The sequence below is a fragment of the Vanessa tameamea genome, chromosome Z (genome assembly GCF_037043105.1).
Source record: "Vanessa tameamea isolate UH-Manoa-2023 chromosome Z, ilVanTame1 primary haplotype, whole genome shotgun sequence".
Lineage (NCBI taxonomy): Eukaryota > Metazoa > Arthropoda > Insecta > Lepidoptera > Nymphalidae > Vanessa > Vanessa tameamea.
The window spans coordinates 16,607,263-16,624,069 of NC_087341.1; the positions used below are offsets into that span (position 1 = coordinate 16,607,263).

General features: G+C 37.4%; 3 protein-coding genes across 3 annotated transcripts; 1 reads left to right on the plus strand and 2 right to left on the minus strand.

The window, feature by feature from the left end:
• Window positions 1-360: 360 nt before the first annotated feature.
• LOC113404099 (alpha-mannosidase 2-like) lies at window positions 361-4,540 on the minus strand. The gene is made up of 5 exons (XM_026644859.2): window positions 3,740-4,540; window positions 3,577-3,669; window positions 3,300-3,498; window positions 3,113-3,220; window positions 361-3,042 (listed from the first exon to the last, which is right to left on the minus strand). Exons 1-5 carry the CDS (start codon window positions 4,487-4,489, stop codon window positions 368-370), a joined length of 3,825 nt encoding a protein of 1,274 aa, XP_026500644.2. The 5' UTR covers window positions 4,490-4,540; the 3' UTR covers window positions 361-367.
• Window positions 4,541-7,199: 2,659 nt separating this feature from the next.
• Window positions 7,200-10,562, plus strand: LOC113404130 (breast cancer anti-estrogen resistance protein 3 homolog). The gene is made up of 6 exons (XM_026644907.2): window positions 7,200-7,341; window positions 7,543-7,770; window positions 7,897-8,897; window positions 9,051-9,219; window positions 9,307-9,484; window positions 9,605-10,562. Exons 1-6 carry the CDS (start codon window positions 7,339-7,341, stop codon window positions 9,964-9,966), a joined length of 1,941 nt encoding a protein of 646 aa, XP_026500692.1. The 5' UTR covers window positions 7,200-7,338; the 3' UTR covers window positions 9,967-10,562.
• A 1,253-nt stretch (window positions 10,563-11,815) lies between these two features.
• Window positions 11,816-16,712, minus strand: LOC113404132 (protein DDI1 homolog 2). Its single transcript, XM_026644910.2, has 10 exons — window positions 16,436-16,712; window positions 15,945-16,148; window positions 15,796-15,862; window positions 15,461-15,619; window positions 15,288-15,386; window positions 15,048-15,210; window positions 14,766-14,955; window positions 13,734-13,802; window positions 13,467-13,555; window positions 11,816-13,357 (listed from the first exon to the last, which is right to left on the minus strand). The coding sequence occupies exons 1-10, from the start codon at window positions 16,701-16,703 to the stop codon at window positions 13,277-13,279; spliced, it is 1,389 nt and encodes a 462-aa protein (XP_026500695.1). The 5' UTR covers window positions 16,704-16,712; the 3' UTR covers window positions 11,816-13,276.
• Window positions 16,713-16,807: the final 95 nt, after the last annotated feature.

Genomic DNA, 16,807 nt, shown 5'->3' on the forward strand with positions numbered 1-16,807 from the left:
TGACCGACTCAGAAACTGCATCTTTGTTCAAGACTCCATTGAAATAAACATTTTAACCTAGTATTCAAACTTTTTATACAAATTTAAATTGAAACCTATGGTTTGGTTCGTTAACTTCATAACAATTAACAGCGTTAGATGGCCTACATAAAACGTTTATATTCTACGCCTGCGAAGTCGGGTCTTGTAGGTAACCAGTTTTTAAAGAAACAAAAGTATGAGATATCTATTTTGTTTTATTATATAAGTATTTGGTACATATTATATTTATTTTCATGTCAATTTGTTTAAAGTTAAGAAAAGTTTTACAAGTAAATGTTTCGGATACCAATGTGTACCAATGATGTAAGAAAGATTGTAATAATTATTAGAATTTACTAAAATTACCGAAGTATATTCGTAAGGTAGTAATTTCCATAGAGGGCAAGTTATCTTTATTCAAAACATTAACAGGGGTGCCTTCGTTCGTACCCACCAAATTAGTTTGATATACTGCAATTACATTATGGAAAGTTTTATCTAACTTAAGCGTTTCTTCTCCGTTACAACGCACAGATATGTCGTGCTTTATTACACAACTGAAGCTCTGTCTATGGAGTGTCATCAATGCAGTGTTTGGAGAAAATTTTTCTGGAGTTCCTCTAATCAGTATTGTTCTGTAATTTATGAGTGTTACATCACAAGGGAATGAATTTTTTACCAGAGGCCTGAACGCATAATGACAAAGATTGACCTTGCTCGTATCTATAAAGAAAATATCCAACAGGTAATTAAGAATATTAGCGAAATAATTTGCGGAAAAGCTGGGCAATCTCACGCTGTTTCTATTGGAAGATTTAAAATACTCATTTGTAGGTTCGACAATACTTTCCAGTAAAATATAATGAGTGTGAAATGTAGCACTATTATCAGCGAGGCCTTCTCCTGAACCTCGGCCGTCGTCAAAAAGAATTCGTCGATCAAGCATCACAATTATCTGGCCCTCTTGTAGAGCCGTGACACCTTGGGCGTGGTCAGTAACGACTGTCAGTCGGTTCTTGTGATCTTGTATGAACACCATATTGGTCATGGGATACATGTTGGATTCGATACGTCTGCTAAGGTTAATAATGCGCGATTTATAGTCGAAGCCGTTATTGTCTATAGTGAGTTCCGGAGGATTTCCGTTGCCTATGTCTGTTTTTATTGAAATGAATATCTCTAATTCTCTGTTTTTAGGTGAAATCTCGTAATCTACTTTAGTTTCAAATTTAATAGTGTCGGATAAAGGACTAGTCATCAGGTTGAATATTTTAACCGAATGTTGGAGAAGGATTCCGTATATAGATACCAATTCTGTAGTTATCTGTCCCGATATGATCATAATAGTCTTTGATTTGAAGTCCAATCTAAATGGTGATAGAATATCTTCTAAAGGTTTTGAGTAATTTGTATTAAACAAAAATATACCGGAATTTTTAATAGAACTCCGAAATGCGCCGAAGTCGACGAGGACAAGTTTTTCATTATTTGTCGTTTTATCGATTACATTTCTTAGGAAACCTGAGTATTCGTCGAAAACGAGTCGTTGTTTGTAATTTTCGATTTGTATATCGCCCACTTCTACAGGTCGAACATCAAAAGAGAAGTTTTCTATGCCATCAAATTCACATACTTCGCAATATATAGTAGAAGCACTCTGTGTGTTGTCATAAGTCTTTTTAATTTTAAACAATTCAAGAGTCATCGGCGGCACCACAACGACAAAGGTAATTTTAAAAAACTGTTTTGATATTTTGATTTTGTTTTCGTAATTAAATTTCCAAATAGGATTGATTTGAATGGTTACATCTTTTTTATTATGGTCTATAACTCGTATATTGGGGTGTCTGGTCATTAGTTCCACTACTTCAGTTCTTTCACCATTTAGGGAATTGAATATGTATATATGATCACCTGGCGTAATTGATTTGAAAGAAGATATGAATTCTCCTTCTCGATAAACATATTTTTCTAAATATGTTTTATTTTGGTTTGCTTTCGTACTGAGCAAACTTGCCGCTACTTCTTGTATTTTCCAGCAATCTTTAGCTGTACTTAAAATTTGAGAGTGAACATATCGTTTCGCGCCAGTAGTGAGTGTTCCTGACACCACGTGATTGTCTTGGAGGCGTGCAACTACTTCCCTTGCATTAAGTAAACGTTCGAAATGTTTCGAAGCGTTGTATGTTTTAAAGACATCATAGTTAAGAGCAAACGAAAAAAGGATTTCTGTACTGCGTAAAGTTGATTGTAGACGCCTTAATAAGATTTTAAACTGTGGCCTAGATGTAAAGAGCCCTGTCCAATAAGCTGGACTACCATCATTGATATCGGCGAAATTGAGAAAATCTCCTTTCAAAGTAGGAATAGGTGTTTGACTTGAAGAAACAGCTTCGAAATAATCTTTGGATGTGCCAAATTCGATAGTAGCCTTATAAATATCCCTATTATTGTTTACAAAGTTAGCAATTTTTTCATAGTTATTGTACTGATAATCGAATTCTGTTTGAAATTCGTAATGGAATGGTCCACCGAGTGGTGCAATAATCATGTTGTGCGAAGATGTAGAACCAGTCTTTGAATATTGTTCAAGTAATCTTTCAGATTTTTCTTTAACGTTAAATGTATTTATGTCCAGGTTGTTATTATTATTAGCAAAATTGAATTCTGTGGCACATATTTCACCTTGGGGCCCGCAAGCTTCAAAACCAGCTGAATTGAATTGTAAATAGTGTGCGAGAACAGAATGTTTTGGATAGCGATCATTACCAAATTTTTTGAAGGCTTCGTTCAGCTTTGTCTGTTTGGTTTTGTCGTGATCCCAATTCTGAACCCATATGAAGTCAGTAAATTGATATTCAGTAAGGAATTGCTGCCATGAGTAATGTAAATTCGTGAATACTAAATTAGATATTCCCGTTGCAGATAAGAGATAAGGTAAAGTAGAACTGTGGGTCACACTATTCGTCAACCATGCAGCGTCTGGTGAATAATTTAAATTATGTTGCAGCCACTGGTGACCTATAAAATACATTATACGCTTTAACTTTGTTACGTTAGCCGAACATTTTTAAGATGTTGTTTTGATTACCTTCCATAAGTTGATGTATGGTACCAAATATATGTGATGTAGATTCGTCGGCTTCAACCCACGTCCCAGTTGTGATTTCGAGTCGTCCTTCTTTGATTAATCGACGGACTGCCTATATTAAGCCGTCTAATAATTATAAATTATTAATTAAAGAAGTTATATTCATAGATTATAATCGTGAAATTACATACCGCTCGACTTTTCGGTCGGGCACCTTTCCACCATTCACTCAAATGAGAAACTTCATTCCAAGAAAAGGTTAAATTTGGATAAAATTGAAGTTTTTTGACCACGTTTGATATGATGCGATGCACTGTATCATTATGTAAACTTTCGAAGGATCGCTTCCAAATTGTATGAACCTGAGACCTTGGTATTAAAATAACCTTAAACAAGTAATATTTTTAAAGTATTTCTCCTACTAAATATACTATATATATATGTTAGGTTAAATATAAACTTACTCTTAATGAAGGCCATTTGGGGTTTCTCATGAGTGATTCATAGCGACTGTCATAAACTTGACTCCAAAACTGTTTCTTTACCATCCACGGGGCCTTTAAATTTAAATATGTTTTATATGAAGATATTATATAAAAAAACAAACTTATTTACATACTCTCTCACCTCAATATCCATGTGTGAGTACTTCTCTTTCCCATCGATATCAGCTTTAGCTTCATATAGATCTGTACATAAATAGGGCGGCCCCGATTTATTGTAAATGTTAAAGCCCGATTCAATTACCATAGGAGTCTCTTCAATGAGAAAATCAACCTTTTCTAAATTTGGATCAAAGTTTGATTCGGTTGTCTTAGATAACCGCGTGTTATTGAGTCTTATATCAATTATGTCTTTCGTACTAGAGTCAGTATTGTATTTCAAAATACCCTTTACGAATTTATGATTATCAATATTTGTTGCTACGTCGTCTGGAAAAAAAATAGGACTTTTTTCAGACGACGGCGTGTTGTGTTGCTTTAGTTCGTCAAGAGATGAGAAGAAATTTGAATCATTTAAAACATTGTAGAGTTTTACATTATTATAGCTCAGGTTTCTAACGCCGACCGCTTCACTATCAGGGAATATAAAGTTATCTTCGCTGTAACGGATAACGTTAGTGATGGCATCTCTTGCCATCCTCAGATCGTAAGGGTTCATTTTTTCGTTTTTAGCGATATTCATTCTAGAAAACATTGACCTGCTCTTTGCCGTGTCTATTGAAGACAAAATTGTGGATATTTTAGGTCTTTCCATTTTGTGTACGACTGATTTAACTTGCGTAAACCTGGGATATATCATTTTCTGGGGATTCTGCTGTGATTTGTTACTAATTATGAAGTCTGCATTATTATCATGAAAGGGTCTTTGCACCATCTTAGTCTGATCTCGAACAATTTTTCGAAGAGCTGTAAAATAATTACATAAAAAAAAATGAGTAAGTACATAAGTTTATAGTCGACATTTTATATTAAATTAATTTTAGTAAATGGCCATACTTTTTTCATAACAATCACTTCCCAAAACGAACACTAACATAAGAATAAACTCATAAGGTTTTGTCCTCACTTTAATAAGCATATCGCCGACAGCAGACGGACGGACAGCGAGACGAACCAGACTGACCTCTTACTGGCTGCTTGTTCGTAACAAACGGTGTTTGAATGTTTGGAGTGAAAAATGTTCAATAAAGTATTGAGTTTCTTGATTTGTTCGTTTCTTCCCTTGTTTTGATTTACTATCCAATACGTTGAAATGTAAGCATCGTAAGCGTATCGTTGCGGACAATGGTGATTACAACACGAATAGGATATATTCAATCAAATCAAGACTCATGTCGAGCTGAAGTTGTCATTTCCTTAGATTTTTTCCGGGTTATTGATAAATCTCTATTAAATATTAAAAAATATTTAGAATTAGTAGCTGTGTCATTTTCCTAAATATTAGAGTTTGATGGTAACCTTACATCACGAAAGATATTGAACCTGAAGGAACTATTTCCATATTTTGAACTTTATAAAAACGATTCCATCCAAACTTTCACCCCAAATTAAGCTCCATCATAGATGAATGAATTTTCAAAAAAGCTCCAAAAATCTGCTTTGAACTAATAACATAAGTCTAAATATCTTTTTCCATGTTTCTAACATAAGAAATTATGAATTTTCATACAAACTTTTGTAACCGATTTAACCCCTTTTGCGATGAATTGTAAAAAAAATGAAAGGGCCACCAGTTTCAGTTGTTTTAAAATTATATTACTTAGAAGGGATAATGACTAAAAGTTGTTTCTAATATAGATTACCATAAATTCGAGAAATGGTTCTTCCCTTTTATTATTTTATTATCAAGATACACAAGTCACAACATTATGTATTGTTTTTATAAAAGTACGTGTAAAGTTTCTTATTAGAACACTTAAAAAAATTGAATTAATAAATCAATTAGAAAACTTTGAAAATATTACTGTAAGGGCAAGAACTAATAAAACAGATTAATGAATAACCTACATTGCTTATTATTCTAAGCATTCGTAGATGGAAGAGTTTTATATACTTATTTATTCATAGGAACACATGCAGTATACAATTAAGACATACTTAAAAAAATTACAGACTTACACAGAGCTTACTTTGAGCTATATTACATTCCCAGGCATGTGTACACGGCTTGCTTATAACAATCAAATTAATAGTCAGATGCTTTTTTATACACTTAATAAACAAAAAATCATTAATTACGTGCATTATTGTTATCACAATCAGTATTATTCTTGTACATCTATAATTACTCATTAAATATACGTAATCATCACGGTGAGGTCTTGTAGAATAGGCCTTACTCATACGTAGCCTACATCTAATCGAAGACTGAGGTATTCCAATAAACAAACCGAACTTACAATTAGTATTTCATATTTCTAACAATAAATAATTAATGGCTTTGATAGTGGTTTTTCTTTTGAATTAAACACTACAAATTGTATTTTCGTCCCCTGATTTTAATTAATCAGACTCTCGTTCTATAGATAATTCAAAATATAGTATATTTGGCGGTAGTTTCATTGCTTACTAATCGTAACTAGAAAAAATGGTTGCATACAGCTGGAGTCACCTACTTAAAAAGAACGAGAACAATATTTTCTGCAATCAATCTTACGTTTATTTCATATTTTATGTGATAGATAATATCTAATTAAATACTAAAGAAAATAAGCACAATATATTTAGTTATATGGTCAGTGGCTAAACCAGACTTTAAGAAGGATGGAGAGATGTTTGTATAAAATTAAAAGATAAGCTGAAGAATATGTATCTAAATCATTTACAGGAAATTGATAAGGTATAAGTAACTGATGCTCGAATCTTCCGTTCGAATGGGCGAGTCACGTGGCCGGGTATAAAGATGACAGATGGACAGCAAGATTAATAAAATATATTTGTCCATAAGGTACGAGTAGAGATCAGCCGTGCTTCAAAATTGCAGATGAAATAGTGATGGCGGTGGATTTAAAAAGCAGTGCGGAATTTGATGCGTTTAATTTATATCTTTATTTTTTATCAATTTTTGCAGGGTGGCGAAGGAAAACATCTTCAGAAACACTCACATAGGACAGGTAAAATTTTACCATGTGGTTTGAGCAGTGCGCTAAGGGGTAGAGTACTGCTCAAACTTTTACCCAAAGAGTACAAAGGGGCTTGGCGCAGTACAAGTCGGTTTCTTTCTTTATACCGTGTATTTATTTATTTCCTGGGGTCAACTATTAAAACTGTACGAGTACCTAATTTATTTATTTGTTTTTATTAAATCTGAGTATGAAATTGAATATATATATATTTTTTTGGAAAATATCGACTAGAAAGTTTTTTTTATCTTATAAAAGAAGTTCTAAAAATCCCGTGAGAAAGGTCACGGAATAAGACCACATCGTTTATTTAAAAAAAACAACTAGTCGTTTATTATAACAGAAACAGTTTACATACAGTAAGTGGAGGTCAGTACTGTGTATTTCCGTTAAAACGCCTATAGATTACAGAACATGGCTGTTTACGCCTGCGTTGCAGATCGGTGCGAAGTTCTTGCCTTTCCGCTGCCAACATGTAAGTAAAATAGGGCGGGTAATGTTATTGATCGCGCTCAACCCTCAGCCCCACTAGTGCGCCCCTCGCGAGAGCGCCGACTCGCGTAATACATCAACATTGCATTGAATTTACTATTCGCATACGATGGTAAGTGAATAAAACTTATTTCACATTAAGGTGGAAACGCAGTTTAATATTAACATTGTTTAATCGGTACAAGGTTAAATTGAATAAAGTGATTACATTGTATAAATATAATATTTTATTTTTGTGATCTAGTACATACATGGACTACTTAGTATATTGATAATAATTAACGTGATATTTATTAAGAAAATATATTTGTAGGATACAAACGCGATGACAACGTCCGGTTTGTTAGAGTGGGAACTCTCCCTACCATCTGATCAGATAATATCGCACGGGTGGTATCACGGAGCGCTCAGCCGGACGGCAGCGGAGAGCCTGCTGCAGCAGGACCGGGAGTTTCTTGTCAGGGAGTCTTCCTCTCAACCGGATAATTTCGTGCTAAGTTGCCGCTCCAACGGACAACACCTGCACTTTGTGATCCAGAGGGTGAGCTGCTACATTTTGATTGTTTATATTTGGTGTTAATAGCATTATATTTTTTTAAATTCTATGCACGCGCCTCGTCTAAATATCTAAGGAAGTTTGCAATAAAGTGGTCTTGCTATTTTTCAGATTATTGTCCATCCGGATACAGTTTTTGAAAGATATCAGTATCAATTCGAGGACGAAGCTTATGACACTGTTGCAGATCTCATAACATCATACGTCGGATCGGGGAAACCGATATCGGCAGCATCTGGAGCTCGAATTCAGTATCCCGCCAATCGAATGATGCCTTTAACTAATTATATATCAGGCGAAGACTCGGGTGCTATGGTGTCACCGAATGGTGAAAGTAACTACGGAAATGCATACAGCCTATACAGTCATTTTGCTGCGAAGCCCGGTGGATCCCTGCGAGTGCCTTTCAAGAAACAGCGGTCACATTCGTTGACGCCGATAGATATGACTCAGCATGTCACACACGGTAAAAGTGCAAGCGCTGATGGTGTCATTCAAAGTCAAACAAATAAGCATGCGAAGATTTTCTCGAGCGAATCAAACTCAAATTCTAACACTTGGGACGCCAATCTGCCGACGAGTCCACCCGCGAAGCCAGCAAGATACGAGGGTCCCAAAGCGGACGACAGACGGTTGGAGCTTCACAGACTGTACCATGTTTCGGGATCGGATTCCGGCAACGGTTCCGGCGACTCTACACAAAGTTCAGCGCACAGCGACCCGAACAATAAATCGAGAAACGAACCTGACTACAACCTCGTTAATACTCCAACTAACAAGCTCCAGTTCGATTTTGAACTGACAGAAGCGAAACTCTTGCAATTAGAGCATTTAGATTATATTGTAGAGTCACGAATAAATCTTGAGAATTTCCAATCTCAGATTATACCACCCACATTGACCAAGCCTTTGGAGTCTGAAACATTACACACCATAAAGCTATTACTACGAACATCGGGTCCACGAATACTAGCAAACCATATGACCAAAGTTGATTTGCATTTTCTCTTGGAGGAATCTGTACAAATAGAAAAACTTGATAAAACTGCGTCGGGTTTGGAACTTTGCTTCCTTCCTCAAGGACGTGCTCTTCGGCTGAACGTCATCGAAAGGTAAGTTATTCAATGTAGAAGCATTATTACTCTTACTAAGTCGATTATGATAGCTATCCGTAGTAAACATCACTACAACGTTTATTCAACGGTATTTAATTATTACGTGAAACAGTATTTAATCAATATATTATTCTTAATATTACTTTGCAGGGTAGAAGCTTTCCGCCTGTTAGTAGCTGTAACTATTCTTACTTGCCAAACAGACAGACAGAGAGCAGATACAATAAATGATTGGATACTTTTGGCTATTGAAACTAAAACGGCTCTAGGTAACCTTTACGGATTCTCAGCTATAATGTTCGGCTTGTGTATGCCTCAGGTAAAGTTGAGACATTTAATACATTGAATTAATAAAATTATTATGAAACAAAGATAGTTATGTAATAATATGGTGTCATGTTTGCAGGTGGAGTGCTTGGAGAATGCTTGGAATATTTTAAGGCGAGCTTATACCGATAATGCTTTTATGTTTGAAGCGAAGTTGAGGCCGTGTTTCAAGAGTATGAATGAGGGCACGAACCCTCTTCCCCCCAACACGACCACTCCATACGTTATACCACCTGTCCTGTGTTTTCACTTATTTGGTGAGTTCAAAAAATTATTGTAAAACATCCAAGTTAGATTTTATATTTTTGGTTCTAAAATAACATGATGCTCGTGTAATTACATATTACGTATAATCTTAGTCTCGTGTTACATTCCAGACGGAGAAGGCGGAGGTCTAATGCAACCGGACGATTCGTTCGCGACCAGCCTCATGAACAGTCTGGAGTTCGACTTCAACGCCACGGCCGCTCATCTCGAGGCGGCGAGACTCTTCCCGCAACAAGTTGACATGTTCAAACGGAACGCGAGAACCGTGGTGCAGGAGATGTCTTCTCTCGGGCCAATGTTAGACCCGATACTTTTAGAGTTATTCAAGACAGAATTCCATATAAATTTTCTGTGGGGCGAACGAGGCGCTCTCACCGGCCCCAACCAACGTTTTTCCCGATTAACGGACATACTTACTGCGATGGCCTCCAAGTTAGCGAACCAGCCACCAGACGGCGACGACGCTTTGTAAACGTGTCATGTATATAGTGCACTATACAGCATTTTGTAAACAATAGTTAGTGCAACGAATCTATAGCATTAGATAGGCGAGCGTAGGAAGACAAGAGAAGCCAACGTCTAGGAATGGTAATATAGATTTCAAGATCAGAATTGGACTTGTGTCAACTTATCCCTAAATATAAAAAGATATTAGTAACATTCTATCAACATGTACTATCTAAGAACGTTGTAATATAAGTATCATTTTGTATGTATTTTTTTAATATATTTGTATCCATGTTCCCGTGTTACAGAACACAGTACGCAGGAGGCACACCTGAATGTCGCTCAATTTCTATAAACTCGCACGAGACAGATTTCGATAAACACTTCCGATAAACATACAACTGTATTGTAGTAATTTTTTGTACGTTTTATATGAAATAGATCAAGCAATACATTACATTAAGTATAGCATTTAAAAAATGTCCCTATCTAATAATAATAATTATCACGCCGTATTTTAATCAAATATTTTGTATCTATCAATGCGACGTGCACAACCGCTCTCAGCCTGTGAGAGCGGTGACCACATGCAGTGACGGCAACAGTAAGAAAAAATTGTAAATTAAAACTATTTAACCAAAAATTATACGATGTATATGAAATGTTTAAAGTTGCAAGTGGCTCGTACGTGGGCAGTCTCGAGGCACTAACAATAAGCATTATATTAATTAGTAAATTAAAATTTAATAAATAGACAGAACGCATATATATCATAAGGTCGACCGTTCATCCATTAATCTGTGTAAATAAATGTACTGAAGATTGTCGTCTACCCTTAATTTACCTTGAAATTCCCTGATTTCTTCCAGATTATGAGTGATGTGGTTTTATAGCGCAGAAAGTTCTGGAGATGCGAATTCGTAATGTTGCGCTGCGACTTGTGATATCATTATCATGTGACATACGCTTGTAATTGCTGTGCGTTTGTAATGTTACTTCCGCGCGCTTGAGAGCTGGCGAACCTAATTTTTGATAACACCATAAGCACCAATGAGACCGTCTCAGTCACCGTGGTGACTTTGAGCTTTTTGTCAATTTCTAAGAAATGGGCCTTAATTAGTCGAGTTAGTCACTGACTGAGTCTGACGATATCTTTAGAATTCTGCTGAATATTGCGGAAACCCACTGACGTCTAAGGCCCTGCCATGTATTTTGTTTTTGGTGTTATAAGAGTCAGTAAAGTGCACACTTCGAATTTTCGATTAACGAAATGTATCCGAGGTTAAGTGTGCCAAATGCTAGAGTCCAAGTCGGTACCGTTCGTACCGGCACGACAACCTGCCATAGCTTCGATACTGTATTATCATAATAATAATTTATATTTTATTAAGAAACTCGTCTTATATTTTATTCTCACTTTTAATTATAAATACGTTTAATATACATAAAATTGGATGTTTCACATATGGCGGGCCTCCCGCGACGGCCACATTTACAGCACATGCCCTCAATTGTTTTCACAAAGTGAAAGCGCTGTTACTCTTAAGCGCAGCGACCGAGGACCTTAACTAGTTGGGCATAATCGATTCGCATTGATTTCAACTTGAATTGTTATTGATACGATATATGAGCAAATCATTAGCGACATTTTGTTGTCGAGTGCAGTCAGTTATTCAGCGTCTGATATTATCCAGATATGATATTACGGCGGCTGTTACGGTCGCTTTATGATTTTTGTCTTTTGAAGTTAAGTGTGTCGTTGGATTCTTAAAATATGTGAACAGATATGAGAACACAAGCGCCAACACACTCGCTGCGCTGGCGCCGGTCGAGGGGGCGCGTCGACGCAAGGACGTTAAGTGAGGCGATATTAATACAATGCAATAACTTTATTTATACGGTTTTCAGTGTAATACAAAACTTTAACAAAGGAAATACTTAATTTTAGAACAATGTAATTTAAATATATTGTAAATATAAGTTCTTACTGAAAATAATATAAAATACTTAAGAGTACGATGTGGTGCCTGACGTAGCGACGTCACTCGCGGTATGCGGTGACCAGAGGCGCCTCTCCCTGTGCGTTGCAACTCGGTGCAGACCAGCGTGGTGGCATGTCCAATTGTTCAATGTTAACCTTATGGGCGCGAGCCTGTGCACATTTCTACGGTAATATATCGCGAAGGCACACAGTGTTAAAGCTAACACAGAGTACAGCTCTCACGTTCACAAATATATGTAAATAAATATAAAGCCTATGTTAAACCCAATTGTATAATGTTTATCCAAAAACGATCCCGCACTTATTTTTACATTTAGTACAAAGTCCGCAAATAATTACAACTAAGTCCACACAATACATCCGTCTCACAAGTATTGCTTATCCGTGCTCTGTGAATGACATCCCAGCATGCGGACGTCGATATGCATCGTATCATAACTCCCGGCGAGGCGACCTCCCCGCGCCCCCCACTTAGCTTACGGTATTATTACTACAAGACGAGAGCGCCACACCTCTGCGGACGGCGACTTCTACTTTAACGTGTTAATATTTGGTCGCTCTACAAAATACGTCATAAAAATGCAACGTCACAATAATCTGATCTACATTGAACTGGAGGCCAGTCGATAGTTTTGCAAAACTGATCACAACATACGAATCGTCCGACGATAGTTGAACAGAACTGAAGTGTCAATCAAAGTCGGGCTCTAATGGCGACCGTTCACTTACAAAACTAAATAATAGTGCACGTTCAAGAAGACTTTACATTCAAACAATCGCAGAATCTATTTGGAAACGTTAGGCCTTTATCGTCACTATTTACTTAACAAATGCAATAATCGCAGTCACCGACTCTTTTCAACGACGAGGTGGTGGCGTTTACGAACCGAATATTCAAATTCAAAGGTAATGTTGTGAATCCTCTGACCTCGAGGACTGGGTCACCTCGTGTAACTTGTCACCTGCGTCAGATTAGCTTCACGTGTATATCGATCGACATAAACCCTTTAAAAATATTAGTGTATAAGATTATTAAAAATGTCAATATTATTGGCTTAGTTATGGTCGGCTGGTTATGTTTATCAGAAAGAGACACTCGAGCGTTTAGAAAGGAACTCGTACAGAATCGTTTTAAGCAACTCGAAGAGGTATGAGACGTAATATTTGTAAGCATACAAACACAATTATCTAAGTGATCTAGTCGCGGGCTTAGTTTTAATGATTCCTATAGAGTTAATCGCAGCAGCTCGGCGCTGGCTGCGATGCATCAGTCGGGTCGCCGCTTCTGTCCGGCGAGGTGTGCCGCTCCAGGACTCCGGAGAGCGGAGATTTATTAAAACTTGAGCGATTTCGCGAACAGAGCCACCGTGGCCTGCGTCTTGTCGCCGTTGAATCGCCGCAACTCCACGACGGCCTGGAAAATAATTGATTTCACTTCAGTTCAATAATCGTCTTAGCACTTTTCATCGCTGTCACAATACGCCACCGACCGGCGAAGTCTAATGTGGCGCGACATTCGTTACCTGTTCCCTGGTGAAGCCCAGAGCGACGATCTCCTCGACGTCGGTCTCGCCGAACGTGTCCGTGGGCAGGATCGTTACGCTGGGGTTCACTGCGTCAGAATGATTCTTATATAAATCAAATTATTTGTTCATTGTCATCCTATTTATTTTGAGTTCGGGTAGTGTCTCAACTCAGTGAAACCGTCAGAGGGGTTGTGTTCTACTCTTTCAGTATAGTAGTGTGTGTGTGTGTGTGTGCCGGTATATCCGTAAATGGATCACACTCACCGATTCTCTGTCCGGTCGTCTGTCCGGTGCCGGCGGAACTGGCGGGCCGCGGGGCTTGATTGCCGGCCTCTACACGCACCAACGCAAGCACACGTTTATTATATGCCAATAGAACTGTACAATAGTTTTACAAATTTAAACCAATTTTTCTTATTATACTTAACCCTTGAAATACTGCTAATGTTGTCACTAGAGCACAACGTCAATAGTACAAATTCCATTGCTAATGCTACATACATTCAGCTACGGGTGCAGCGTAAAGTGCTAGACTCGCGGACACGCGGTGAGGCTAAGGCTACACTACACGACCTCAAATACGCCAAAACGTATGAAGGAAATAAACTATGCACTAATGCATAACGTAAACATTTATCTAACAGTCAAATATCTAGTTCGTATTATAACAAAGGGTGATACGTACCCACACCTTCGAGACACTCGGGAGACACGCGACGTCAGTACAAAATGAGTTATATTTTAGTTTAACGTGTGCTTGTCTCTTGGATCATAATTAGACAGTACTCGAGTCGGTGACCGGTCTATGTCAATGTCACGGGAGGCAAAAACTGTTGTCATGACTCTACAGTTATTTTAAATGATCCTTCTGTGAGAAAATTAATTTATAGTAAAATGGTCTACACCAACGTTAATTGAACAATTATTTTGTTGACATTATCGGGAACCTCACGATATATCGTTTAACTCCAATGAATGCAATACTCGGCAGACGTGAACTGCCCTCGGAAAGTGTAAAAACCACCACGAAGCAACAAGCAAACAAGACACTAATTATGAATATTACCATTTTTATTTTTCTTTCTAAAATACCATTTTTTTGTACAGCTGTCCTGCCTTATTTACTACAAAGAACGACATTTCTGGCAAAGTGCATGTCTTTGAGATAACCTTCAGTCACGTTCAAGATATTTTCGTAACGACCATCTGTTCTGTCACTATCTCTCATTGAATGCGATGTTGTTAGGTTATCTCAGAGCTAGAATTATGAAAATCATTTTCTTTTTCCACGCCCACCTTGTTTAGACTTCTCAAGAGCTTCCCTCATTTGCTTCTCTTCGGCGTCCCTCACTGACTGTGTTACAATATCATCTTCAGAGATGCCCGAAAGCCGAGCACATTCGGGCAAATCTGACTCAGAGAGGAATGGTGTCTCAGTGCCTGTTGTTCCGATGTGAAGGATGTTTCTCTTCAGATCTATGTTGCACTGGAATATTGCATTAAAGTATGAAACAAGTAGCTTATATGAATTGTGCACATCAAGTGGTGCGGTGTGATGGGATATGATCTAGTTAGTACCTGATGCCTCTTCAGCATGTCGAGACCCAACAGCATGTCCATGGGTTGTTCTTCCAGCACTGAGAAGGAGGTGGTCAGGAAGTCCTTTTCGATGCGCATCTGTACCATGTGAATGCGACCTATGATGCGCTGCACTCCAACTCCTTTAGCTATACCTGCCCATCTGTTCACAATTGTTATGATAAAATAACCCATATTTAGATCTGATTAAACAAACACAAACAATTGTGCATATCGTACCTTGTGTCTACGAGCCTCATGATGTTGCACCTCTCGGCACATGCAGCTGACATGATTGTGGTCTGCGCCCCGGAGTCAATGAATGCTTTGACTGGAAAACTGAAAGAGATATTTTGTAAGCACACATGTTTACAAGCCAGTACATGCTATGCTCACAAGGTTTCCTTTCTTACCCGTTGACATGACAATTAATGTAAAGCATTACAACGGTTCCAAATGTCTCTGGGTTGTACTCCATGGCCGCCTCCATGTTGGCCTCGATATTCTTTTGCCTGATCTCCTCTGCTATCATGCGCTGTGCCTCAGTGTCAAATGGATCTGAATTCATCATCCTATTGGAAATATGTAGCTATAAGTCTCATATCAAGAATTATACTTTGACTTTTAAACATATTCATCAAATTTTTGTTTCTCTAATACAAACATAACAACTGTGTCTATTTATAAAACTATTCAAAGTGATTAACAAAATGAAACTGTCAACACAGTAGAATAAGATTGTAGTTACCTTATTCTTTGTTGTTGCCTTTCAGTTCTAGCAGATATTTGTTCCCGCAGTACAGAGGCAAATGTATCTAAAAACAAGAAACAATTTGAAATTATAATAGCAGACAAAATGTAATCTATGTACATGATTAATGAATGACCAAATCATACCCAAGTTGCCACTGAGCAGAGCGTCCGCTAGTCTTGGATTATTCTGCTTAAGTAAAGCGAGCTGATCTGGATTAGCCAAGAACATTTCTCTTATGATGCGAGGATCCTCTTCTACTGTAGAATTTCTAGACGCCATAGATGTGCTTGCTCCTTGCGGCACCTGTATGTTGCTGAAGTCAAGGTTCGCCAAACCACTTGGCAGAGCTAAAAGTAGTCTTTATTTTTGTAATATTTTTAAGTTTTATAAAATTTATTGCTTTAAACAAAGCCTATAATGAAATTTTTGTATACTTCAAAATATATATAATAATAACATTTAAATGACAATTTTATTTTTAAACAAACAATTTGATGGAAATCTCTTCTTCCAGTGCGCCGGTACACGCAATATGACAATAACAAGTGTCATAAATGACAACAGAAAAGAATGACAATGCACTTTTAAATAAACACAATGTAATCTCGATGTTTGTGCATAAAGCGAAAGCTACCTTGGCTAGCGTCGTTCATTTTCAAGTTCGAAGCTGTCCTGCTGTGCACCATGTGGAGCATAACGACTACATCGCCGTCATGTACTCCCAGTTCCTTGAGTGATTTCTTATCGTGTATCATAGGTTTCCCATTGAAAGTTAATGTGATATCTGCTGCGGGGAAACCTGATTCGATTTCACAGAATGCTTTAAAATTTTCTAATTCCAAATCTTCAGACACGTCGAGGACGAATATTTCGTCGTTAAGAGTGCTGACCGTAACTTTCATCGTGAGATATTGATGATGCGCCGAGACTAAGTGTACTGTTTCCCGAGCAGCAGGGCGGCGTTATTTATATTTTAAGGATGACTGTCCAATACATTTTAGTGCAA